At 45.1% G+C, this 25,985-nt stretch overlaps 2 protein-coding genes and 1 non-coding gene across 5 annotated transcripts in view; 2 read left to right on the top strand and 1 right to left on the bottom strand.

Moving 5' to 3' along the window:
- Positions 1 to 4,461, bottom strand: part of RSPH1 (radial spoke head component 1) — a 38,170-nt gene extending 33,709 nt beyond the window's left edge. Inside the window, exon 1 of one of the 3 annotated variants that reach the window (XM_037831308.1) lies at positions 4,187 to 4,461. In XM_037831308.1, coding sequence (XP_037687236.1) covers positions 4,187 to 4,446 — 260 coding nt within the window. In that variant the 5' untranslated portion in view covers positions 4,447 to 4,461. The remainder of the gene's footprint in view (positions 1 to 4,186) is intronic. The other 2 variants (XM_037831301.1, XM_037831318.1) reach the window with 2 other exon arrangements.
- SLC37A1 (solute carrier family 37 member 1) overlaps positions 4,070 to 25,985 on the top strand; it is a 96,240-nt gene continuing 74,324 nt past the window's right edge. Inside the window, exon 1 of the transcript XR_005216031.1 lies at positions 4,070 to 4,287. The gene's annotated coding sequence lies outside the window, so the exon portion shown is untranslated. The remainder of the gene's footprint in view (positions 4,288 to 25,985) is intronic.
- LOC119510982 lies at positions 11,080 to 11,191 on the top strand. The gene has a single exon (XR_005212093.1). It is a non-coding gene; the product is annotated as a U6 spliceosomal RNA (small nuclear RNA).

The raw sequence follows: 25,985 nt of genomic DNA, 5'->3' as shown, positions 1-25,985 counted from the left end.
GGGCCTAAAAGCAAGGAAGCTTCCAGGGACAGGGAAGGAAATAGCCAAGGAGTTAAACTGGACTCTTCAACTCAGTGTGGCTTATCTTATTTGTAAAAGTCCAACCAAGAGACTTGTGCCTCAAACACACTGATAGAGGATTGCGGCAATCATTATGGATCCTCAGGCAAAACAATTTAAAAGTTGAACAAGCTTGCAGTTCAACTGTCTCCTTTTCCTAATCCTCTTGAAATGAAAGTTCCTTGAGGCCTAATACCATGATTGTGGAGGGCACATAATAGATAATAAAAGGGTCAAAGCAGAGACCAATGATTGAACATTGGCTTATTACAACACGAGGGCCGACACACTAAATAGGGGGCTTCAGAAACAAACTTGTGTAATTCTTGCCCTTTTATAGCACTCTTTGGCCCAGAAAGCCTTACCCAGAGGATCATAATTAGGTAAAAAATTTGGGAACTTACAGGTTCCTTTCAGGATAAATCACATTCAAAAGGCCCCTCCTCTTGCCCCAAAGGCCTCCCAATAAAAGTCCCCTTTAAAGTGACCTCAACCATGATTTGAACCTAAAAATTATGGGCGTCAAGAAGTCACAAAGCCAGTTGAGGGGCCTCCTGGGCAGAGACTGTCAGTTGGGTTCACCAGAAGCAGACCCTGAGCAAGTGGTTTTTATAAGAACTGCTCCCAGGAGAAATCAGTAAAGGGGACAGGGAAATAGATGTGAAAGTGGTGGCCACCCAGGGAGGGCAGCACTTGGGTGACGTCCCAGACATGGTCAATTCACGGGGACGCGTGGAGCATAAATTCGGGGTCCCATGGAGCATGAACTACACTGCGCCGTTTGTCCTGCTGTTGGCCCCGGCTGCTGGCCGTGCAGGGGCAGGCCGATCCCAGGCGCTCAGTGCTGGCCAGGCGGCCATGGCACGCAGGGAGCTTGCCCAGGGCAGCCAGCCAGGCAGAAGCTGGGAGACGGGGCACAGAGCTGGCAAACAGGGCTGAGCGGGCACCGATTGTTTCCTCCCCAGCAGAGGCGCTACACTGCCTAGTTCATTCTGAACTCTGCACAAAGACTGAGGCTGAGGTTCCCAACCTGCCAGACAGGAAGCGTCACTCTGGCTTGGGGAGACACCACCTTTGGGGTTCGTACAGACACCCAAAAACCAACTTGATGGCTGGATGAACACCCCACAGCTCCTCTCCTGGAGACCGGCCTGCAGCTGCCCTGTCCCCATCTGCCAGGATTCCTGACGGTCACTTACAATTTTGAGTACGTGAGGTCCAGGCACATGTATACCTCATTTAATCCTCAAAACAGCCCTTTAAAAGGTGGATAGTACTATTATCTGCATTTTACAGTTAAGGGACTTGAGACTCAAAAAGGATGATGTCCCAAGATCATACAGCTTGTAAACTGGTAGAGGCAGGACTTGAACCCAGGTCCCAGGGACTCCAAAGCTCTAAACTGCTAAACCACTGTCACTCTGCCATCCACAGCCCACAGGTGGGGAGGAGCTCCAAGCCCTTCTCCCTAAAAATGAATCCCCGCATCACTCCCCCAAGAAAGGGACTGCAGAACACCTCTAGTTTCTCCTCTTTTCAAACCAGCCACCCTCACCAGGGTGACTTTCCCCAAATTCCAAGTCACTTCCATTCTCACTGACCCTGCACACACACACACACACACTGCCATCCCCTCCTTGGCTTTCTAGTGCTGATGGAATGGACTCTAAACTATTAGCCTTGTCTCCAGAGTTCTCCATGATGTGACTCTAGCAGCCTCTCTGGTGTGCTCTGTCCCCCACAGCTGCACAGCTGCCATGACTGTGTCACCCTCGAGGAGCCTGGCACATCCCATTGCATGACCTTGGAACCCGCCCATCCTTCAAGGGCCTGTCGTGGACAGTGCTGTCCAGCCATGGCAGGCCTCTCCGGAGATCCTGGTTTTTGATGAACTCATAGCACATGTCTGACTCCCTTGGGACACAGACCCTTTCTCCACTGTTCACGGCTGTGTCCCCAGCACCAACAATGGCACCTTAAACACGGTAAGAATTCAAAAACTATCCATTGGAATGAACGAATGAGCTGAAGCACAAATGATGCCATGTGTGTGCCTATGTACGTGTCCTGCTGCAGAGATTCCTGGAGTTGAGGGGGAACAAGAAAGTGAACCTGGCCCAGCCCCCTCAGCTTCTCGGAAGAAACCAAGGCCAGAGGGGTGGAGTCCACATGGCCAGGGGATGGCCTGTTTCTATGACACTCTTCCTTTAGGGAACCACCCGGCTGGGGGCAGCCCCCCAGACCATGTGACACCCCCCAGCACCTACAACGGGCTACAGCTGACTGCCCACAGGTGGACCCTTGACCCCGGAAAGCCCATCCGTTGGGTCACCAATGTCCAACCAATGCCCAGTTGTGAACTAAGATTCACAAGAGATAGGCAGGCTTGAGAGCTAGAATGCATTACTGGATCCACTCTAAAACTGCTTGTGTGTGTGTGCCTGAGTGTGAACCCACATAAGTGTGTATGCCTGGGTGTGCATATGCGCATCCATGTGTATGTGGTTCCACATATGTCTCTGTGTGATTGTGCATGTGTGCACATGTGTGTCAATGTGTATGCATGCAAGTGTGTGTGGCTGTATGTGTGTTGATGTGTGCATGAGCATGTGTGTGCCTGTGTGGATGCACGCATTGTGTGGTTGCATTGTGGGTGCATGTGTGTGCGTACATGTGTCCTCAGGCTTGTGGCTCCCATGCAGATTCCCAGGATCCCACTCCAGCTGGTTAATAAGCACTTGGGGAGATTCTCAAGCCACTAATGAATGTGGGAGCCACATAGCTTTATGGATAAAGACCCAAACTCCAGCTGCCAAGGCACCTGCAGCTGTCCTGAATATTTGGGTTTCTCTTGGCATTCCCTTGAGTCTCCCAATGACATTTCAATAAAAACCTCTTTTTCAGGCTGGCCTCAGTAGCCTTGTCCTGCATGCAATCCCATGATGCCAAAGGCAGCACAGCACCTACAAGCAGTAGGTTCCCGCTGGTTCGGCTCCACTAAAATGTAGAACAAGAAGGTGCAGGACAAGTGTGCAAAGCCACTAGATGTTATGGGTTGGATTGTGCCCCCCCCCCAAAAAAAAAAACTGCTTAAGTTCTAACCCCCAATATCTCAGACTATGACCTTATTTCAAAAAAGGGTCATTGCATTTGGAATTATTGAATTTAAGATGAAATCATACTGGAGTAGAGCAGGCCCCCAACCCAGTATGTCTGGGTCCTTTTGAGAATAGAAGAGACAGGCACCGGGGAGGCATGTGAAGACGGAGGAGGCATCTATAAGCCAAGGAACGCCCAGGACAGCCAGCAAACACCAGAAGCTAAAAGAGGCCAGGAAGGCTCCTTCCCTACAGGTTTCAGGAACAGTCCTGCCGGCTCTTTGATTTCAGGCTTCCAACCTCCAGAACTGGGCGACCACAAACTTCTGGGGTTTCGAGCCACCCAGTTTGTGGTGCTTTGTTAGGGCAGCCCCAGGAAACAGCCACTGGAGTGCTGAGTGGGCCCTCCCTACCAGAGAGAGCAGGGAGGCCGGAATCTCCGCCCCTCCCCCGAGACAGGGGCCTGTTTCCCCGGGCTGCCGCTGCCTGAACAGGGAACATCCCAAAACCTGCTCAGGGTGGACTGAAGAGGGCACAGGCGTCCACAGGTTCTGGGGTAGCATCTTCATGGACCCTGCCCTGAGCCCGGGGCTTCTGGCATTTCTTGGAGGCTGCCAAGGTAGCTCTTCTTCACCCACCTTAATCCCCGGGGAGGGAGCCAGGTTCAGTTATAGAAATGACTTATTCAAGGATGACATGGCAGCTGGTGACCGGGGTTGACAGCAGAGAGGAGGAAGCTTCCGAAGGCTTTCGTCTGGAAATCGGGGCCCTCAGTGGAGGGGGAGGGGTGGGGAGGAGAGGGGAGGAGGGGACGCAGCAAGCAGACGTCATAAAGTGTCACCTTTCACCACCGACTTCCAGGACACAGCGCACGGCGGGGCCGGCGTGGTCTTCGTCCCTGGCGGCCTCCTGGGGGCTACGGCCCGGTCCCCGGGTCTCCACACCTCCCCAGCTCTGCAAACCCGGTCTCCGCGGCTCCGCCCGCCACCGCGCCGCCCGGGAGCCTCGGCGTCGCCCGGAGCTCTCACCCCAAGATCGTTCTCTCCCTCCTCCTCCAAATCCTCCGAGCCCAGATCCGACATGGCCTCGCCCGGGCCTCGGTCCCAGCCGACGACTCTCTAGCCCACAGGTAACAGCTGTCTGCACCGCCGCGTCCGCCGTCGCCATGGAGACGCGGCCAGCCCCGCCTCCCTCCGGGCGCGGGCAGGTGGTGGGCGGGGTGAGGGCCGGGAAGGGGCGGGGCGGAAGGCGCGGGGAGGAGCCCGCGACTGCCCTCGGCGACTGTCATAGCAACGAGTAGGGTGAGTCGACCAATCACCGCTCGGGAAGAGGGAGGGGCGGGGTCCGGTGGCGGGGAGGAGCCAGTGGCGCCCTCATTGACTGTCATAGGAACGGGAAGGTCTCATCGACCAATCAATGCCAGGGATGAGAGAGGGGCGGGGCTGGGGGCGGGCCCTTAGTCCTCTGCTGCCGCTGCTGCCAGGCGGAGCAGCCAGCCGAGGTGGGCCCGCAAGGGGAGGCGCGCAGCGGCGTCGGAGCCGATGACCCGAGGGCTTCCCGGTGCCCGGGGCTGGGCCTGCCCCTCCGACCGCCCCTCGGCTTCCCTGCCGGCCGCCCGCTCCCGGGGTCTTGCTGGGCTGTGCCGACCGGTTGCTGTCCGCTCCTCCGCGCTCCGGGAGGTCCCCAAGCTTTCATCCCTCCCTCCGGGGGCCTCCCCTCCGGGGCCCCAGAAGCAGCTCCGCGCCCCCACCCCCTAGCTGCTCGTGCCCCTCCATTCAGGCGCGACCGCACGTGCAAACACAGGACACGCACGCATAGTCACGTGTGCACATAGGTGTGCACACCCAGGCTCACGTGTCACACACGCATGTACATTCATTCACACTCACCCCCGCTCGCAAATAGGCACCGCCTCCTGCCTTCCCGGAGATCTTCCTCCTGGCCCCTAAGTCCAGTTACCTGACACTCCGACCCCCACCGGGGATCCTCAGGATCCCCTTCCTTCCCATTCTCTATTGTCACCCCAGATCCAAGACGCCTTCTCCCCCACCGAACTCCAGCAGTAGTCCCAAGTTAGCGTCTGGGTAACTCCAGCCTCTAGCCCTCTTATCCTCCCCACACCCGCTCCACTCAGAGACTCGCCAGCTGCAGCCCAGCCGCTTTTGCTGTCCATGTCCCCCAGGGCCCAGCCTCCCATCCCTAGGCTGGCTGCAAGCTTCAGACAAACCAAACCACAGACACTTCCCAAACGTGCTCCTCGGCTCCCCGCCTCTGTGTCTTTGCTGTGTCTTACCCTGTCCCTGGAATGCCCCCCACCCCTCGCCTATAGAACATCCCACACATTCTTTAGAGGCCAAGATGCTGTTTCCTGAAAACACCGCAAATTCCTAAGGGTGCACGGGGAGGAGGAAGGCAATGGGGCTTGGAAAAGGAGAAAAGGGCATCAACTCTAGCACTGTCTTGCTGTTTATCATCTTAAACATCTGAGCAAGTGTGACAAAGTAGAATTTAATGTTACATGGTAGGCTTGTTTTATTAGTACATATAATTTCTTGGTCCTTTAAATTTTTACTCTAAAAGTGTGATACCTCCTTTGTGCAGCTTATCTTGATCCCGCAAGCTAGGCATGCTGACTCAATGTGAAGTCCCAGAATAGGACCTTGAGCCATCTCTGTGACATGCACCAAATTCTGTCACCTGGAATGGCCATATAGATGGCCGTCTGATATCTGGAGGCTTAGGAGCCAGGTCCCTACCCACACCCCCATAGCACCTGCAAAAATGTTTGTCCATAGTAGGTGCTCAAACAAGCCAGCAAAATCCAGTCTTTTAGATCCCTGGTGACATGCAAACGTGCTGGGATTCTTTCTTCATCAGTTTCATTTAAAACTTTCTCTTTTGTGTTTTTGAAAAGTATACATATATGTTTTACCTTAAATCTAAATACTGTATGGTGCTCTTTCTTGCTCTTCAGTTTGAATAGCTTTTATAAAAATAACCCAATTGTTCGGGTTTGCTAATGCTGCCGTTACACAAAATACCAGAAATGGATTGGCTTTTATAAAGGGGGTTTATTTGGTTACAAAGTTACAGTCTGAAGGCCATAAAGTGTCCCAGGTAAGACATAATAATAGGGTACCTTCTCTTGAGAAAGGCCACGGGCTTCCGGAAAACTTTGTTAGCCAGGAAGGTACGTGGCTGGCATGTGCTTGCTCCCAGGTTGCGTTTCAAAATGGCATTCTCCAAAATGTCAGTGTCAGTTTTCAACAGCCATCTTCAAAATGTCTCTCTAAGCTGCTCTCCAAAATGTCACTCAGCTGCTCTGTGGTCCTGTTTGTGAACACTTTTATAGGACTCCAGTGATTCAATTAAGACCCACCCACCGTGAATAGGTGGGGTAACACCTCCATGAAAATAATCTAATCAAAGTTCTCCCCCGCAGTTGATGAGTCACATCTCCATGGAAATGCTCAATCAGAGGCTTCTGACCTAATCAACACTAATATGTCTGCCCCGACAAGATGGCATCAAAGAACATGCCATTTTGGGGGACATAATATATCCAAACCGGAACACCCAACAATTTATTCCTTTAAATCAAATATCTAATTGTTCCAAAAATTGATCTAAATAGGAGGCAAGCAGGCCTTATAATGGCCACCATGACTGACTCAGAGCCAGAATGCCAGATCTCACTCTGGGTTCCCATTATGTACTGGCTTTGGTGGCCTTGGGTAACTCACCCACTGTTAAGTTTAGGCCCCGGCCCCTCACCCCACCCCCACCCTTAGGAATTTTGCAGTGGGACCCCTCACCCTGCAGATCTGCAGCCGGCCACTGCCCCACCCTAGGAACCCTGCCGGTCTTCAGGAAGCCACCGCCCCCACCCTCAGGAATCCTGAACATTTAAAATTTTAAACTTTCCCACTCCCCAAGCTCTTGCTCTCAAACCAGCCAATGGAAACTTGCCAGCTACCGCCTTTCCCAAGAGTAGCCACTGAGAAACATCTGTACCTAGACCTGCAGCCTGCCCTTCCCTGGACAAAGAACTTCCCACCAACCATCCTTTATAAACCCTCCTGTGCCCTTGACTTGGGGCTTCAGCCCACCCACATCTCTTTTCTTCTCAATTGAAAAACCTAACACCCACCATCTTAGCCTTTAGTTCCTGTTTTGCAAACCAGGGAGAATAAGCCCCTTTTACTTCAAAGGGCTGCTGTGGGTTGTCATATGATAACTACTTACTGTTAACAACGACTGTTACAAAGGCAACACATGTCATTCATTGAAACCTCCTTCCACACCCACCCCAAGGTAGTTTGTTTGTTTGTTTGTTTGTTTTTGCCAACGGGACTGGGGAGGAGTGGCTGAGTGATCACAGGCTGTGCTCTTGCTGCCAGCACCAGATGCCAAATCCAGCAGGTGACTCATCCACACTTGCCCCACCTCCCCAATCCCCTCAGCACACACACCCTCAAGGCTTTCCCCTCAGGAACAATGACATAATCCTACACAAGGCTGCAATCTGGATCAAATCCTCAGTCCCAAAGGCATCACTTATTGAATAAATAAACAATTAACAAACAAATAGGCAAGACTTCACAATAATGCTGTTTTTCATTTGCAGAGAAAAAGATCCTAAAAATGGCAAAATTTAATAGGTTTTCTTGGGAGTCCAGGAGAGGAGTTTGTGATAATAGGCAAGCATTATTTTCTTCTTTAAACTTATCAGCAGTTCCCACATAGACTAAAATTGAGCATTTTTATAATCAAACATCAAACATTTTTAAATGTTAGAAATCTGGAAGGCTAAAAGAATCACATATGTACAAATAAATGGTAGCTTTATTGCATATAAAAATAATCAAGATCCCAACTCTCAAATTTGCTCTAACAATTATAATAACTAATATTTGCTAAAAGTAGCACCTCTGGGCCAACACTGTTTTAAATATTTTACATGAAGTATGGCATTAAATCTTCACTATTTTCCCCATTGTACAGCTAAGGAAACTGAGGCTGAGAGAAGCTAAGTAAGCTGCTCATGATCATACAGCTAGCAGGTTTCAAGCCAAGCAGTCTGACTCAATCACTCGTAATCACTACGCTTTTATAGCCCCCAGATCTCTGATTTAAAGGGGTAACTATGGTTTTCTGTGAGTGACCTTGAACTGTGCTACCAAGGAGAGGACCATTGTCTCAATGAGCAGCATACTGTTAACAATGAAGCTATTACGAAGAATCACATATCATTAATTGAAAGTCCCTGCTCCCCAACTTCATCAGTCTGGGCAGCAGCTAAACAAACCTGTTCTGGACCATGTTAGCAGCTGGGCACTAGTCAAAACTCTATTGTAGAAAAGATTCAGGGGGGAAAAACATATCATCTTAACTGACACCAGAAGGCACTTGATAAGATCTAGCATGCCATCTTGAGAAAAACACTTGGAAATCTAGGAATAGAATGAAACGTCTTCAACATAATAGAAGGCATTTATGAAAAACCCACGGCTAACATCATACTTATTAGTGAAAGACTGAAAGTTTTCCTTCTAGGATCAGGGCTAAGACAAGGATGCCCACTGTCACCACTGTTATTCAACATTGTACTTCAAGTTCTAGCCAGATGAATTAGGCAAGGAAAAAAAAATCCAAATTGGAAAGGATGAAGTAAAACCTTCCCTATTGGCAGATGATGTGATCCTATGCATAGAAAATCATGAAATCTCTACAACAAAGCTACTAGAGCTAATATAAGCAGCAACATGGTGGGACACAAGATCAACAAGCAAAAATTCGTGGTGTTTCTGTACACTAGTAATGAACAACCTGAAAAAATTTTAATGCCATTTACCATAGCAAACAAAAGAATCAAATATTTAGAAACAAATTTAACTGAAGCTGTAAAGGACCTGGATATGGAAAACTACAAAACATTGATGAAAGAAATTGAAGACCTAGATACATGGAGGGCATTCCATGTTCATGGCTTGTAAGTTTAAATACTTTGTAAGATGTCAATTCTACCCAAAGCAATTTACAGATTCAGTGCAGTCCCAAACAAACTTCCAACAGCCTTCTTTGCAGAACTGGAAAAACCGATCATCAAATTCATATGGAAGGGCAAAGAATCCTGAATATCCAAAACCATCTTGAAAAAGAACAACAAAGCTGGAGGATTCACACTTCCCATTTTAAAACTTATTACAAAACTATGGTAATCAAGACAGCATGGCACCAGCACAAGGAAAGATATACAGACCAATGTAACAGAATTGAGAGTTCAGAAATAAACCCTAGCATCTATGGTCAACTGATTTTTGACATGGGTGCCAAGTCTACTCAATAAGGAAAGAATAGTCTCTTCAACAAAGGGTGCTGAGAAAACTGGATATCCACATGCAAAAGAATGAAAGTGGACCCCTAACTCATGCCATATAAAAAATTAACTAAAATGGATCAAAGACCTAAATATAATAACCAAAACTATAAAACTCCTAGAAGAAAACAGGAAAACGTCTACAGGACCTCATAATAAGCATGGCTACTTAGACTTCACACAAAAACATGAACAAAAAAAGAAAAAATAGATAAGTGGGAATTTTGTGCATCAAAGAACATTAACAAGAAAGTGAAAAGACAACCTACAGATGAGAGAAAATATTTGGAAACCATATGTGCTGGTTTGGAACTGTTATGTACCCCAGAAAACACCATGCTCTTTTAATCCATTCTTGTGGGGGCTGTTCTAGTTTGCTAATGCTGCCAGAATGCAAAACACCAGAGATGGATTGGCTTTTATAAAAGGGGGTTTATTTGGTTACACAGTTACAGTCTTAAGGCCAAGAATGTCCAAGGTAATGCATCAACATTCGGGTACCTTCAATGGTGGATGGCCAGTGGTGTCTGGAAAATCTCTATTAGCTGGGAAGGAACAAGGCTGGTGTCTGCTCCAAAGTTCTGGGTTCAAAAGGGCTTTCTCCCAGGACGTTCCTCTCTTGGCTGCAGTTCCTCAAAAATGTCACTCTCAGTTGCTCTTGGGGTGTTTGTCCTCTCTTAGCTTCTCCAGAGCCAAAGTCTGCTTTCAACAGCCATCTTCAAACTGTCTCTCATCTGCAGCTACTCTCTCAGCTTCTGTGCATTCCTCAAAGTGTCTCTTAGCTCTAGCTGTAGCTGTAGCTCCTCTTCAAAATGTCACTCACAGCTGCACTGAGTTCCTTGTTTGTCAGCTCTTTTACATGGCTCCAGTGATTTAATTTAGACCCACCCTGAATGAGTGGGTAACACCTCCATGGAAATTGTCCAATCAGAGTCATCACCCACAGTTGGGTGGGGTGCATCTCCAGGGAAACACTCAAAGAATTACAATCTAATTTACACTGATAGGTCTGCCCACACAAGAGTACATTAAAGATAATGGTGTTTGGGGGACATAATACATTAAAACTAGCACAGGGGCCTATGTGGTTAGGCTATTTCAATTGAGATGTGACCCAGCCCATTCAAGTTGGGTCTTAATCCTTTATTGTTGTCCTTTTTGAAGAGGATAAAAGACAGTAAAAGCCCAGAGAGCTGAGAGAGAAATGCCCAGAGACATTTAGAAACAGCCATTGAAACCAGAACCAGGAGAGAAGAGTCAGCAGACATCACCATGTGCCTTCCCATGTGACAGAGGAACCCCAGATGCCAGCAGCCTTTCCTCAGAGAAGGTATCTTCCTCCTGATGCCTTAATTTGTACATTTTCATGACCACAGAACTGCAAATTTGTAACCTAATAAGACCTCATTGAAAAAGCCAACCCATTTCTGGTATATTGCATTCCACAGCTTAGCAAACCGAAACACCATATATCTGATAAGGGTTAAATATCTCGTTTATATAAAGAACTCCTGCAACTCAACAAGAAAAAGACAACCAGTTGTACTCACTTTGGCAGCACCTATACTAAAATTGAAACAATTCAGAGAAGATTAGCATGCCCCCTGTGCAAGGATGACACACAAATTCATGAAGTGTTCCATTCCATATTTTCTCAAAGAAATGAAGGAGAATGTGTATAAAAAGATAAAAGATATTAAGAAGACACTAGAAGAACGTAAAGAAGAATTTGAAAGAATACATAGAAAAATAATAGACATTGTGGAAATAAAAGACACTGTAGATAAAAATAAAAATAGACTGGAGACTCACAACAGCAGATTTGAAGACGCAGAAGAAAGAATCAGCAAGCTAGAAGACAAAGCAACCAAATTTGAAAGGACAAAAGAACAAACTGAGGGAAAAAATGGAAAAATTTGAGCAGTATCTCAGGGAAATTATTGACAACACAGAGCACTCAAATATATGCATCATGGATGTCCCAAAAGTGGAAGGGAAGGGAAAAGGGCCAGGAAGAATATTTGAAGAAATAACGGCTGAAAATTTCCCAACTGTGCCAGGCTGATGTATTATGTCCCCTCAAATTCCATGTTCTTTAATGCAATTATGTGAGGGCAGAGTATTATTGTTGATTAGGTTGGAATCCTTTGAGTGTTTCCATGGAGATGTGAGCCCCCCAACTGTGGGTAATACCTTTGATTAGATTATTTCCATGGGGATATGGACCCCACCCATTCAGGGTGGGTCTTGATTTAAACACTGGAGTCCTATAAAAGAACTTATGAACAAAGGACCTCAGAGCAACAGAGAGGGACATTTTGGAGAGAAAAGGTCTGCTAGCAAAGCTAAGAGAGGAACCCAAATGCTTAAATGCACAGGAGCTGGAGAAGCTAAGAGAGAACAAAACACCCAAGAGCAACATTTTGAAGAGCTCACAGGTGCTGAGAGAGGAGCTGGAACACAACCTGGGATCAGCAGATGCCAGCCACATGCCTTCCCAGCTAACGGAGATTTTCTGGACTCCATTGGTCTTCCTTCAGTGAAAGTATACTCATGTTGATACCTTAATTTCAACATTTTCTTGGCCTTCAGTCTGTAAATTTGTAACCAAATAAACCCCCTTTATAAAAGCCAATCCATTTCTGGTATTTTGCAAAATGGCATTACAAAACCAGAACACCAACCCTTATAAAAGAAATAAATATGCAAATCCAAGAAGCCCAATGTAATCCAGAGTAAAACCAAATAGACCCACTCCAAGACATACAATAATCAGACTGTCAAATGCTGAAGAGAAGAACAAAATTCCAAAAGCAGCAAGAGAAAAATGAATAATCACATACAAGGGAAACCACATAAGACTAAGTGCTGATTTCTCATCAGACACCACGGAGGAGAGAAGGGAGAGGTATGATATATTTAAGATGCTGAAAAAAAAAAAGTACCAGCCAAAAATTCTCTACCCAGCAAAACTGTGTTTTAAGAATGAGGGAGAGTTTAAAATATTCACAGATAAACAGAAGCTGAGAGAGTTAATTAATAGGAGACCAGCCCTACAAGAACTATTAAAGGGAGTTCTGCCAGCCAAAAATAAAGGACAAGAGAGAAAGGTCTAGAGGACGGTAGAGAATTGAAGAACATTAGTAAGGATAATGTAAAGGATAAAAAGAGAGAGAAAGAAAAAATAGATCTGACAAATAAAAACCAGAGGATAAGATGAGTGAATCAAGAACTGCCTTTACAGTAATAACTTTGAGTGTTAATGGATTTAACTCCCTAATCAAAAGACATGGATTGGCAGAATGGATTAAAAAACATGATCCCTCTATCTACTGTTCACAAGACACTCATCTTAGACCCAAAGATGCAAATAGGTTGAAAGTGAAAGGATGGAAAAAGATATTCCACATAATTAGTAACCAAAAGAAAGCTGGAGTAGCTATACTAGTATCAGACAAAATAAACTTTAATCCATTCTACCAATCTATATCTTTTAATTGGGGAGTTTAATCCATTTACATTCCATGTTATTACAGTGAAGCCATTTCTTTTTTTTTAAATTCATTTTATTGAGATATAGTCACATACCATGCAGTCATGCAACACAAATCGTACATTCGATTGTTCACAGTACGATTACATAGTTTTGCATCTATCACCAAAATCAATCCCTGAGACTGTCATTACCACACACACAAAAATAACAAGAATAATAATTAAAATGAAAAAGAGCAATTAAAGTATAAAAGAACACTGGGTGCCTTTGTTTGTTTGTTTGTTTGTTTGTTTGTTTTGCTTCCACCATTTTTCTACTTGTCGATCCATAAACTAGACAAAGGGGAGTTTGGTCCATATGGCTTTTCCAATCACATTGTCAACCCTCATAAGCTACATTTTTATACAATCATCTTCAAGATTCATGGGTTCTGGGTTGTAGTTTGATAGTTTCAGGTATTCACTGCTACCTCCTCAAATTCACTAGAACCTAAAAAGGGTTGTCTATATTGGTGCCCACCAGAGTGACCTCTCGGCTCCTTTTGGAATCTCTCTGCCACTGTAGCTTATTTCATTTCCTTTCACATCCCCCTTTTGGTCAAGAAGATGTTCTCCATCCCATGATGTCAGGTCTACATCCCTCCCCAGGAGTCATATTCCACATTGCCAGGGAGATTCACTCCCCTGGGTGTCTGATCCCATGTAGGGGGGAGGGCAGTGATTTCACCTGCCAAGTTGGCTTAGCTAGAGAGAGAGGGCCACATCTGAGCAACAAAGAGGCATTCGGGAGGAGGCTCTTAGGCACAATTATAGGGAGGCCTAGCCTCTCCTTTGCAGCAACAGTCTTCCCAAGGGCAAGTCCTGTGGTAGAGGGCTCAAGCTATCAAATCACCAGTCCCCTATGTCTGTGAGCACATTAGCAGCCATCGAGGCGGGGAAGCCCAATACCCCTGCATTCTCCACCAGTTCCTCAAGGGGACTCTGCATATTTTTTCATTTTTTTTAATTAACTCTTTTTTTTTAAATCAACTATAAAAAAATTTTTTTTAATTCAAAAAACATACAATAAAAACGCATTTCAAACAGACCATAACAAGGGAGTAAGAAAAAGACAACTAACCTAAGATAATTACTTTACTTCCAACAGGTTCTTACTCTACCCCAAGAAAGTAACCTAATATAGCAACATTTCTGTGAACTTGTTCCTACCATACCTGTGCTGGTTTGAATGTATTATGTCCCCCAGAAAAAGCCATATTCTTTGATGCAATCTTGTGGGGCAGACATAATAGTGGGGATTAAGTTGGAACGTTTGGATTAGGTTGTTTGCATGGAGATGCGCCCCACCCAACTGTAGATGATAACTGATGGGATATTTCCATGGAGGCATGGCCCCACCCATTCAGGGTGGGCCTTGATCAGTGGAGCCATATAAACGTGCTGACTCAAAGAGAAGGAAGTCAGTGCAGCTGTGAGTGATGTTTTGAAGAGAAGCAAGCTTGCTAGAGAGGAATGTCCTGGGAGAAAGCCATTTTGAGGCCAGAGCTTTGGAGCAGACGCCAGCTGCCTTCCTAGCTAGCAGAGGTTTTCCGGACGCCATTGGCCATCCTCCAGTGAACGTACCCTATTGCTGAGGTGTTACCTTGGATGCTTTGTGGCCTTAAGACTGTAACTATGTAGCAAAATAAACCCCTGCTTTATAAAAGCCTATCCATCTCTGGTGTTTTGCATTCTGCAGCATTAGCAAACTAGAACAATACCCATCAGAAATTAACAAACCATAGTCATTCCTGGGCATTCCCAGGACGTTAAATTTACCCATGATAGCTTATCTGTTCTTATTGGATTATCGTTCCCCCTTCCTTAATTATTCTCTATCACTAGTTCCCCTACATTCTACATTATAAACCATTTGTTTTACATTTTTCAATGTTCACATTAGTGGTAGCATATAATATTTCTCTTTTTGTGCCTGGCTTATTTCGCTCAGCATTATGTCTTCAGGGTTAATCCATGTTGTCATATGTTTCACAACATCGTTCCTTCTTACTGCTGCATAGTATTCCATCATGTGTATATACCACATTTTATTCATCCACTCATCTGATGAAGGACGTTTGGGTTGTTTCCATCTATCGGCAATTGTGAATAATGCTGCTATGAACATTGGCGTGCAGATATCTGCTCGTGTCACTGCTTTCAGGTCTTCCGGGTATATACCGAGAAGTGCAATAGCTGGATTGAAGGGTAACTCTATATCTAGTTTTCTAAGGAACTTCCAGACTCACTTCCAGAGTGGCTGAACCATTATACAGTCCCACCAACAATGAATAAGAGTTCCAATTTCTCCACATCCTCTCCAGCATTTGTAATTTTCTGTTTGTTTAATGGCAGCCATTCTAATTGGTGTGAGATGGTATCTCATTATGGTCTTAATTTGCATCTCTCTAATAGCTAGTGAAGCTTAACATTTTTTCATGTGTTTCTTGGCCATTTGTATTTCCTCTTCAGAAAACTGTCTTTTCATATCTTTTGCCCATTTTATGATTGGGCTGTCTGTACTATCGTCATTGAGTTGTAGGATTTCTTTATATATGCAAGATATCAGTCTTTTGTCAGATACACGGTTTCCAAAAAATTTTTCCCATTGAGTTGGCTGCCTCTTTACCTTTTTGACAAATTCCTTTGAGGTACAGAAACTTCTAAGCCTGAGGAGTTCCCATTTATCTATTTTTTCTTTTGTTGCTTGTGCTTTGGGTGTAAAGTCTAGGAAGTGGCCACCTTATACAAGGTCTTGAAGATGTTTCCCTACATTATCTTCTAGGAGTTTTATGGTACTGTCTTTTATATTGAGATCTTTGATCCACTTTGAGTTAATTTTTGTGTAGGGTGTGAGGTAGGAGTCCTCTTTCATTCTTTTGGATATGGATATCCAACTCTCCCAGCCCCATTTGTTGAAAAGACTGTTATGTCCCAGTTCAGTGACTTTGGGGGCCTTCTCAAAGATCAGTCAGCCATAGATCTGGAAGTCTATCTCCAAGTTCTCAATTCAATTCCATTGCTCAGTATGCCTATCTTTGTGCTAGTACCATGCTGTTTTGACAACTGTGCCTTTATAATAAGCTTCAAAGTCAGGGAGTGTAAGTCCTCCCACTTCATTTTTCTTTTTTAGAGTGTCTTTAGCAATTCAGGGCATCTTCCCTTTCCAAATAAATTTGATTACTAGCTTTTCCAAGTCTTCAAAGTAGGTTGTTGGAATTTTGATTGGAATTGCATTGAATCTATAGATGAGTTTGGGTAGAATTAACATCTTAATGACATTTAGCCTTCTTATCCATGAACATGGAATATTTTTCCATTTTTAAGATCCCCTTCTATTTCTTTTAGTAGAGTTATATAGTTTTCTTTGTATAGGTCTTTTACATCTTTGGTTAATTTTATTCCCAGGTACTTGATTTTTTTAGTTGCTATTGAAAATGGTACCTTTTTCTTGAGTGTCTCTTCAGTTTGTTCATTTCTAGCATATAGAAACATTACTGACTTATGTGCATTAATCTTGTATCCGCAACTTTGCTAAATTTGTTTATTAGCTCTAGTATCTGTAGCATCGATTTTTCAGGGGTTTCCAGATATGAGATGATATCATCTGCAAACAATGACAGTTTTACTTCTTCCTTTCCAATTTGGATGCCTTTTATTTCTTTGTCATGCTGGATTGCCCTGTCTAGCACTTCCAGCACAATGTTGAATAACAGTGGTGATAGTGGGCATCCTTGTCTTGTTCCTGATCTTAGAGGGAAGGCTTTCAGTCTCTCACCATTAAGTACTATGCTGGCTGTGGGTTTTTCATATATGCTCTTTATCATATTGAGGAAGTTTCCTTCAATTCCTACTTTTTGAAGTGTTTTTATCAAAAAGGGATGTTGGATTTTGTCGAATGCTTTTTCAGCATCTATTGAGATGATCATTTGATTTTTCCCTTTTGATTTGTTAATGTGTTTTAATACATTGATTGATTTTCTTATGTTGAACCATCCTTGCATTCCTGGAATGAACTCCACTTGGCCATGGTGTATGATTTTTTTGATTTGCAAGTATTCTGTTGAGAATTTTTGCATCTATATTCATTAGGGAGATAGGCCTGTAGTTTTCCTTTTTTATAGCATCTTTGCCTGGTTTTGGTATTAGATTGATGTTAGCTTCATAAAATGAGTTTGGTAGTGTTCCATTTTCTTCAGTGTTTTGAAAGAGTTTGAGTAGGATCGGTGTCAATTCTTTTTGGAAAGTTTGGTAGAATTCCCCTGTGAAGCCATCTGGCCCTGGGCATTTATTTGTGGGAAGCTTTTTGATGATTGATTGGATCTCTTTGCTTGTGATTGGTTGGTTGAGGTCTTCTATTTTTTCTCTGGTCAGTCTAGGTTGTTCATATGTTTCCAGGAAATTGTCCATTTCCTCTACATTATCCAGTTTGTTGGCATACAGTTGTTCATAGTATCCTCTTATAATTTTTTTAATTTATTCGGGATCTGCAATAATGTCACCTTCCTCATTCATTATTTTGTTTATATGGATCTTCTTTCTTTTTGATTTTGTCAGTCTAGCTGGGGGCTTGTCAATCTTGTTGTTCTTCTCAAAGAACCAACTTTTTGCCCTGTCTCTCCTAGCCACCATCTTCCAGAAGATAAAATAAACTTTAAATGCAAAAATGTTATAAAAGATAAAGAAGGACACTATATAGTAATAAAAGGGGCAATTCAACAAGAAGAAATAACAGTCATAAATATCTGTGCTCCTAATCAAAGTGCCCCAAAGTACATGAGAAAAACACTGGCAAAACTGAAGGGAGTAATAGGCAGCTCTACCATAATAGTGGGAGACGTAAACACACCATTCTCTCCAATAGATAGAACAACCAAACAGAGCATCAATAAAAATACAGAGAACCTAAATAGTATGGTGTGCCAGTTTGAATGTATTATGTCCCCCAAACACCATTATCTTTGATGTAATCTTGCGTGGGCAGACAGTATCAGTGTTGATTAGATTGTAATTCTTTGAGTGTTTCTTTGGAATGTGCCCCACCCAGCTGTGGGTGATGACTCTGATTGGATAATTTCCATGGAGGTGTTGCTCCGCCCATTCAGGGTGGGTCTAAGTTGAGTCACTGGAGCCATATAAGATAGGACAAATAGCCAAAGTGCAACTGAGAGTGACATTTTTGAGGAACTGCAGCCTAGAGAGGAACGTCCTGGGAGAAAGCCATTTTGAAACCGTACTTTGGAGCAGACGCCAGCCACGTGCCTTCCCAGCTAACAGAGGTTTTCCGGACACCATTGGCCATCCTCCAGTGAAGGTACCCGATTGTTAAGGCCTTGGACACTTTATGGCCTTAAGACTGTAATTGTGTAACCAAATAAACCCCCTTTATAAAAGCCAATCCATTTCTGGTGTTTTGCATTCTGGCAGCATTAGCAAACTAGAACATATGGTAAGTGACATATATAGGACACTGCATCCCAAAACAGCAGGATTTTTCTGTAAACTTACAAGAATAAAGTAAAAGATTTACAATTTGATCTTTGGCCCATTCAAATTAATGAGTTTTCCCCATTCAGTCTACAGAAGTTTCACTACAACGCAAGTTTAGCAATTTCCCAGTGATTGATACCAAAAGCCAGGCAGGGTAAATAACAGGACAGGCTTCCCAGCCTCTGCAGCAGCAACCCAAGCCCCTCCTTCTGGAGGGAGGCAGCCCCTCCCACCCCCCAGCTCAGGTCAGGTCCAGAGTTTCAGCCTCCCGGAGGCACTGGGGCGCTGGACACCTCTCCTTCAGCTGACCTGGGGAGTCCCAGGAAGGCGATGCCTTGCAGCCCTAGGCTCCTTGACCTGTAACCTCCAAGTGCCCTGGAAGTGCTTGGCCATCACAGAAGCAGCACTTTCAAACAGAAGCCCTCAATATGCTCTCTCAACCCTTCTTCCTCCTTTCTTTGGAGGAATGAGGGGCAGAAAGGTGAGGCTATCACCACTAGGGGCTTCTTCACTGGAAAATAGAAGAAATATATCATGTCTTAAAACCTTTGACAGGGAAACATTCCCATCATCCTGCAGGGGCTTCCCATCACCCACCAGCCGGCCCTTCCCGTCATCCATTGGTAGGGTCCTCCCATCACCCACCAGGGAGCACGTCCCAGAATCCATAGCAGGAGTTTCCCATCATCCACCTGTGCGCACTTCCCATCATCTACCAGCTGGCCCTTCCCATCATCCATTGATAGGGTCCTCCCATCACCCACCAGGGAGCACGTCCCAGAATCCATAGCAGGAGTTTCCCATCATCCACCTGTGCGCACTTCCCATCATCTACCAGCTGGCCCTTCCCGTCATCCATTGATAGGGTCCTCCCATCACCCACCAGGGAGCACATCCCAGAATCCATAGCAGGAGTTTCCCATCATCCACCTGTGCGCACTTCCCATCATCTACCAGCCGGCCCTTCCCATCATCCATTGGTAGGGTCCTCCCATCACCCACCAGGGAGCACGTCCCAGAATCCATAGCAGGAGTTTCCCATCATCCACCTGTGCGCACTTCCCATCATCTACCAGCTGGCCCTTCCCGTCATCCATTGATAGGGTCCTCCCATCACCCACCAGGGAGCACGTCCCAGAATCCATAGCAGGAGTTTCCCATCATCCACCTGTGCGCACTTCCCATCATCTACCAGCTGGCCCTTCCCGTCATCCATTGATAGGGTCCTCCCATCACCCACCAGGGAGCACGTCCCAGAATCCATAGCAGGAGTTTCCCATCATCCACCTGTGGGAAGTTGGCACAGATGAAGCCCCTCCAGGAGAAGGGAGGGCCATGGCAGCTGGGGCTTGGTGAGTGGAGAGAGCCGGTGCCCGGCATTCAGCCGAGCTCCATTTCCCCAGTAAGAAGCTATCTTCTTGCCTCACTTAAGTAGACATGGAAGAAGCCCTGTTCCCTTTCCCTTTGCCTACCTGTGCATCCCCACTCCCCATCCCCCTACCCCCACCCCAAAGGAAAGACTCAAGAAAGAAAAAGAGGCCCCTTGCTGGCCACGGTTCATTGCTGCAGAGGGGCTGGTGAAGGCCCCTTCTTTCCTGATTCCATGATGAGAGAGCCCCAGGCTGGGGAAACTTCTTAAAACCATCCTGGGGCTCTGCTGCCACAGCTTCAACAACCTTTCACCCCCCATCCCCCCAAGCTGGGGCAGCCTGGCAGTTGCCATGGCAACTGGTGAGTCCCTGACTGTGTCCCCTCTGGGACTTTGAACAAAATGAATTCAGATCCATTTCAGTTATGGAAATGTGAGGTTGTTAATTATAATAATTGTACTTCCTTGTAAATTCAGTTACTATATATATATGCACATATATATTATATACACATGTATATATATAAGCATATATACATACAGCTATGTATAATTAGATGTAAATAACACAGGAACTGAACCATCTCTTTTAAAATAGTTTTTAAGATGTTATACATGGACATTTAGGGACGGGTGTCAGATCCGTGGTTGGAGTCCTAGCTCCATTTACTTCTTTCCAAATTCTGTTTACCCATCTGTAAAATGGGGATAATGGTATTAGTGACCTCTTGGGGTTGGTGTGAGGTCTAAATCAGATATTTATAATGGGCTTAGTACAGTGCCAGGCACACAGTAAACACTTAGGAAATGTTAACTATTATTACTAAGTATACTGTTACTGATAGAGCCCACTAAGCACCTTTCGGCTCTCCATACGTCTGGGGAAGTTTTGACTCCATTTTTCCTCTATTGTTTTCAGTGGTTTTCACCTCCTGAAGAGGGTGAGGCTGCCAATGTTCAGCCAGGTACTTCTGTATGGCAATCAGAAATTAGTCTATGACGAGCACAACCAGGTTACTTTTTTCTTTTCTTTCTTTTTTTTTTTGCTTGGAGCTGTTCTTTTTTTTTTTTTTTTTTCAAATGCAATTTCATTGAGATATATTCATACACCATACAAACCATCCAAAGAATACAATCACTGGCTCACGGTATCAGCACATACATCATTATGATCAATTTTAGAACATTTTCATTACTCCAGAAAAGAAATAAAAAAGAAAACCCAAATCTTCCTATATCCCTTATCTCTCCCTATTATTGACCCCTAGTATTGGTGTGGTACATTTGTTACTGCTGACGAAAGAGTATTAAAATATCACTGTTAACACTAGTCCATAGTTTGCAATAGGTACATTTTCCCCTATACCCCTCTATTATTAACTCCTTGTAATAGTGTCATACATTTGCTCTAGTTCATGACAGAAATTTTTAGTATTTATACAGTTAATCACAGTCATTGTTCATCACAAGATTCACTGTGTTATATATTCCCATGTTTTAACCTCCAACTTTTCTTCTGGTGACATACATAACACTAAACTTCCCCTTTCCACCACATTCACACACCATTCAGCAGTGTTAATTATTCTCACAATAACATGCTGTCATCACCTCTGTCCATTTCCAAATGTTTACTTTTGACCTAATTAAACATTCTGCACATATTAAGCAACCACTTCCTGTTCTTTAGCCTCATTCTATATCCTGGTAACCTATATTCTATATTTTACGTCTATGAGTTTACATATTATAATTAGCTCATATTAGTGATCTCATACAGTTTTCATCCTTTTGTGTCTGATTTATTTCACTTACCATAATGTCCTCAAGGTTCATCCATTTGTCATGTGCTTCAGGACTTCATTCATTCTTATGGTTGAATAATATTCCAGTGCATGTATATACCACTTTTCATTTATCCATTCATCTGTTGATGGACACTTGGGTTGTTTCCCTCTTTTGGCAATTCTAAATAATGCTGCTATGACATTGGTGTGCAAGTATCTCTTCCCATCCTTACTTTCAGATCTTCTAGGTATATACAGAGTAGCAAGATTGCTGGGTCATAAGACAACTCTATACTTAGCTTGAGCAGGTTACTTTTAATGCTCCTATGTAAGGGTAAGCAGAGGAGAAATCTATTGAAATGTAGATTCTTAACTGTGAATAGGTATTTTAAGTTTTGAGGGTTATGTCTCTTATGAAATCAGCAACCAACAGGAAGAGACGACCAGACACACACACGCACACACACGCACACACACACACACACCCCTACCCGAGGTATGTGGGTTAATGGGAGGCTATTGAGAATGCAGTTGTCAAAAGAGAAATAAATTATGTTCTGCCCAGGAAGTGGGATTATTCAGAAATCATCACCAGTGGGGCAGACGGTTAGTAGGAGTCAGCCTGGGTGGAGACAAAAATGTCAGAGATCTGGGCCGACCCCGTTTCACACTGGGCGGCAGCTCAAGGGCAGAGACCGCGGCTCCTGTCTGCAGGAAGTGCTCAGGCGACACGTGCTGGGCACGTGGAAGGTTAGGTCTTCTTTTGTGATAGAGCTGTACTTTAGGCAGCATCTGGAAAAGAAAAGAAAAATAAAGCATATCAATTTTTCACTCTTTTTCCTCTGCTTTTTTTTTTTTTTTCAAACTTTTTTTCTTTTTGCTCTTAAATCAGATTCCATTTTCCAGGGGCTCTCTCGGTAGGTCATTTAGATAACTACACCTGAGTGTCTTCTTGGTCTCTGGGTCATATACCAGGGAGCTGTGAGGAAATGAGAAAGAAATTGCAGATCCATTGGGTTCAAATTTAACCTTAATCTTTACTCTTAAAAAATTATAGAAACAGTGTTCATTCTAAAATGGATGCCATTCTTCCTTAGTGGTGGCTATGTAAGGTTGTTTCTATTTTTGGTATAATAAGTAATGTCCAGACAGCTGGGGCAGTGGGAGATCTGGTTGTACCTGGGGCATGTGAGATGCAGACGGTGGCCAGGTCCTCTGAGAAAGGGACAAATGACCTACGGGGCCCCTCTTTTCCCGGATTCAGGCCCCCCTTCCCAATGCACAGGATGGTTATGAGGAACCATGAGATGTAAGTGCTCTGGCATTTCCACACGCCACGGAAACGGAAAGTGTACATTTAACTCAGCACTCACGATCTCTTAGTTAGATAACACCTGATGCATAAACACACGTGTACATGTGTCAGTTACATGACGTGGTAATGCAGTGACCACCTGTGCCAAAATAGATGACTAGATGGATGAATAAGTACAATCACCGAGAACATCTGGGTGCCTCGGTCTCTGCCCACATCTCAAAGTCAACTTTATACCGATTCCGAGACTTGAGAATTGTGGGCAGTGGGGGGAGCCTCGAGACCCTAAGCACTTGCCACCGCATTGCCTTCCAGAACGGCTGTCGCTGTCTCTGCTCTCACCTGTTCGGGACGAGTGCCGCCCCCCGCCCCTGCACCTGCTGTAAGTAGGACTTTTCTTTGCTAATTTGTTAGGCACAAACGGCATCTCCCAGTGGCTTTGGTTTGTGTTTCCTTCATTATTTGTGAGGGTAGACATTTCTCCCCACCCCCGAAGGCTTATTCTTCATCTTAGTAACTGTTGCTAATTAAAATGTACATCGTTTTTCCTCATATTTCCACATGTGTCGTTCACACTTTCTGAAACGCGAGTCCTGTGTTCCTCCATGTGGCGAGCAACTGTCCATGCCAGCACCTTCCCTGAGTGTGACCTTCCCTAACTGCCCTCAGGCCCTCCTTCCCAGCCCTCAGCCCTGCCTCGGCCGCTTCTCCTCCACCTGGAGGCTGAGTGCTCCCCACGCTGTGCTGGCTCCCGGAGTGCTCCCCACCTGCCTCCCTGCATCTGGTGCACACTAGGTGTGCAAATCATTAAAACTTACCAAATGCCTTTTTCTTTTTTTAAAGAAAATTGGGGAAATACAGGAAAGTATAAAGAACAAAACAAAAACCATCAATAATCCCACCAGCTGGCATTTTGGTGTGAATCTTTCGAGGCTGTTTAAATGTCTTTTAAAATATGTATATATATTAATTGGAATCCTTCCATCTACACTTACCATTGTGTGGTGCTGTGTAGTGAAGAATTAACGTGACTCAGAAGGTCTGGCCTGGGTTACCTCTAAGCCTTTGGAATTTCCCACGAGATAGGAGAGTCTGTGTTATTTACGGTAACCCCCACCCCCACCCCCAGCACACCTGATGGCTCGTGCTAAGGAGGTGACTCGGGGCAAGTCTGGACACAGAGGTGGGGCTGGGGTGGGGGCCCCCGCACCAGAAAGACCAGCCCTGGGATTCCGGGGTTGGGGCTTTGAGCCGCACCAGGTCAGCCTGACTTCAGAGGGGGAGAGTGCTGGGGGGCTGCAGATGGGGCTCAGTCTCACGGCCAATGACCCATCAGACCTTCCTAATGAAAACCCTGGACACGGAAGCTCAGGTGAGCTTCCCTGGTTGGAAATATGCATCCCTGTGCCAGGAGGGTGTGGCGTCCTGATTCCACTGGGAGAGGACAACAGACACTTCAAGTTTGGGGACCAACCCTGAGCTCAACATAAGCCATCCCTTCTTTGGGCTAGTGGTGATTTTTATCATTTTGCTCAAACAAACTGTAACTGTAAGTACAGCGCTCTTCGGAGTTCTGTGAGTCATTCTAGCAAATTATTGAAACAGCAGAGGTGGTGGGAACCCCCAAACTTGTAGCCAGTTGGTCAGAAGTGCGGGTGGCCCTGAGAACCCTGGAACATGCTGTTGGTGTCTGAAGCGAGGACAGGCTTGTGGAGGACGGTGCCCTACACTGGAAGTGTGGCCTGACTCCAGGTGGTTAGAGCAGGAACTCAGTGCAGGTGCGTGGGGCAAAATTTCTCCACGGCATTTGAAAAGACTGACTAATGTTTCATAAAATTATTTTGACTCAACAAATCTTTGATGAATGTTTGAATACAAGTTTGAAGGAGATTGGGGGCATTACTTAAGGAAACTCTATTCCATTTAGTTTTTAAGAAAACAATGTTTAAGGTGCCTCTTCTCGGTCTCTCATGCCTTTAGCATATACTTCCAGGGTGACTACAAAAAGCACCTGCTCAGATCTGGGTGCTGTTGCCCCCCCCTCTTCTTGAGGCTCCAGGCTCACTTCTTTCTTCTCTTTTCCTCAAGCCTGTTTTTAGTTGTGTAACTGCTCGGATAAGCCCTAAGCACTTTGGGACAAAATGTGGTTGTCAGGAAAGCTGAACAAACTGGTTCCCTCCCCTTCCGTGAAGAGGAGAGCCAGGAGGAGCTTAGAGCAGGCTGGCAGTTTTAGGTTTCCTCGGACTGGCACCTGCTCCCTTGAGCTCTCAGATCCGGCCTAGAAATGAAGAACCTGGCGAGGACCCTCTTTGGCTACACTCAGCCCTGGCAGCCACCCCTGAGTGGTACCGAAACTCACCCAGCTTAGTGCTGCTTCAAGAGTTTCCAAGTCGAACAAGGATGGAAATGTCCAAATAAGAATTTATTTAAACAGATCAGTTAGGCAAAGATTATTTCATTTGGAATGTGGTTCACCGTTGCCTTCTCTTGATTGGTTAGTTCCCTTCCTTTGTGTGAATAATGTTTAGATTCATAAAAATTGTAGCATCAAAGAATGTATGGTATTCCCCCCCCTAAACAAAGCTCAAAGCTGGTTTTATTTTGTTTCTTTTCTTTTTTTTTTTAAGTTGTAACCAGAAACTTTGTTAACCAAAATCTTAAGAATTTGGGGGAATTTTTAGGTTTTGGATGTGGGGTTCCCTACAGTTTTGTGTCCACTAGACTGTGAGTTCCCTGAGGATGGGGTTTCTGGTATTCATCTTTGTAACAGGGACAGCACCTTAGGGACCCATAGCAGAGGAGAAGAAACTGAGGTATTGAAAAATAAAGGACCGTTCCCACCCGGACGTCCAGTAAGCGCTGGTGTCTGCGCAGAGCTGCTGGCAGGAGGACGCATCTGGGATGCACTAGGAGGAAGAATGTCAAAGCTGGCACTGGGCCTGCATCCGCGTCA

Source organism: Choloepus didactylus, chromosome 1 (assembly GCF_015220235.1).
Source record: "Choloepus didactylus isolate mChoDid1 chromosome 1, mChoDid1.pri, whole genome shotgun sequence".
In the NCBI taxonomy this organism is placed as follows: Eukaryota; Metazoa; Chordata; class Mammalia; order Pilosa; family Megalonychidae; genus Choloepus; species Choloepus didactylus.
The sequence above is the reverse complement of the archived record's forward strand: the minus strand, read 5'-3'. Positions and strand labels throughout refer to the sequence as shown.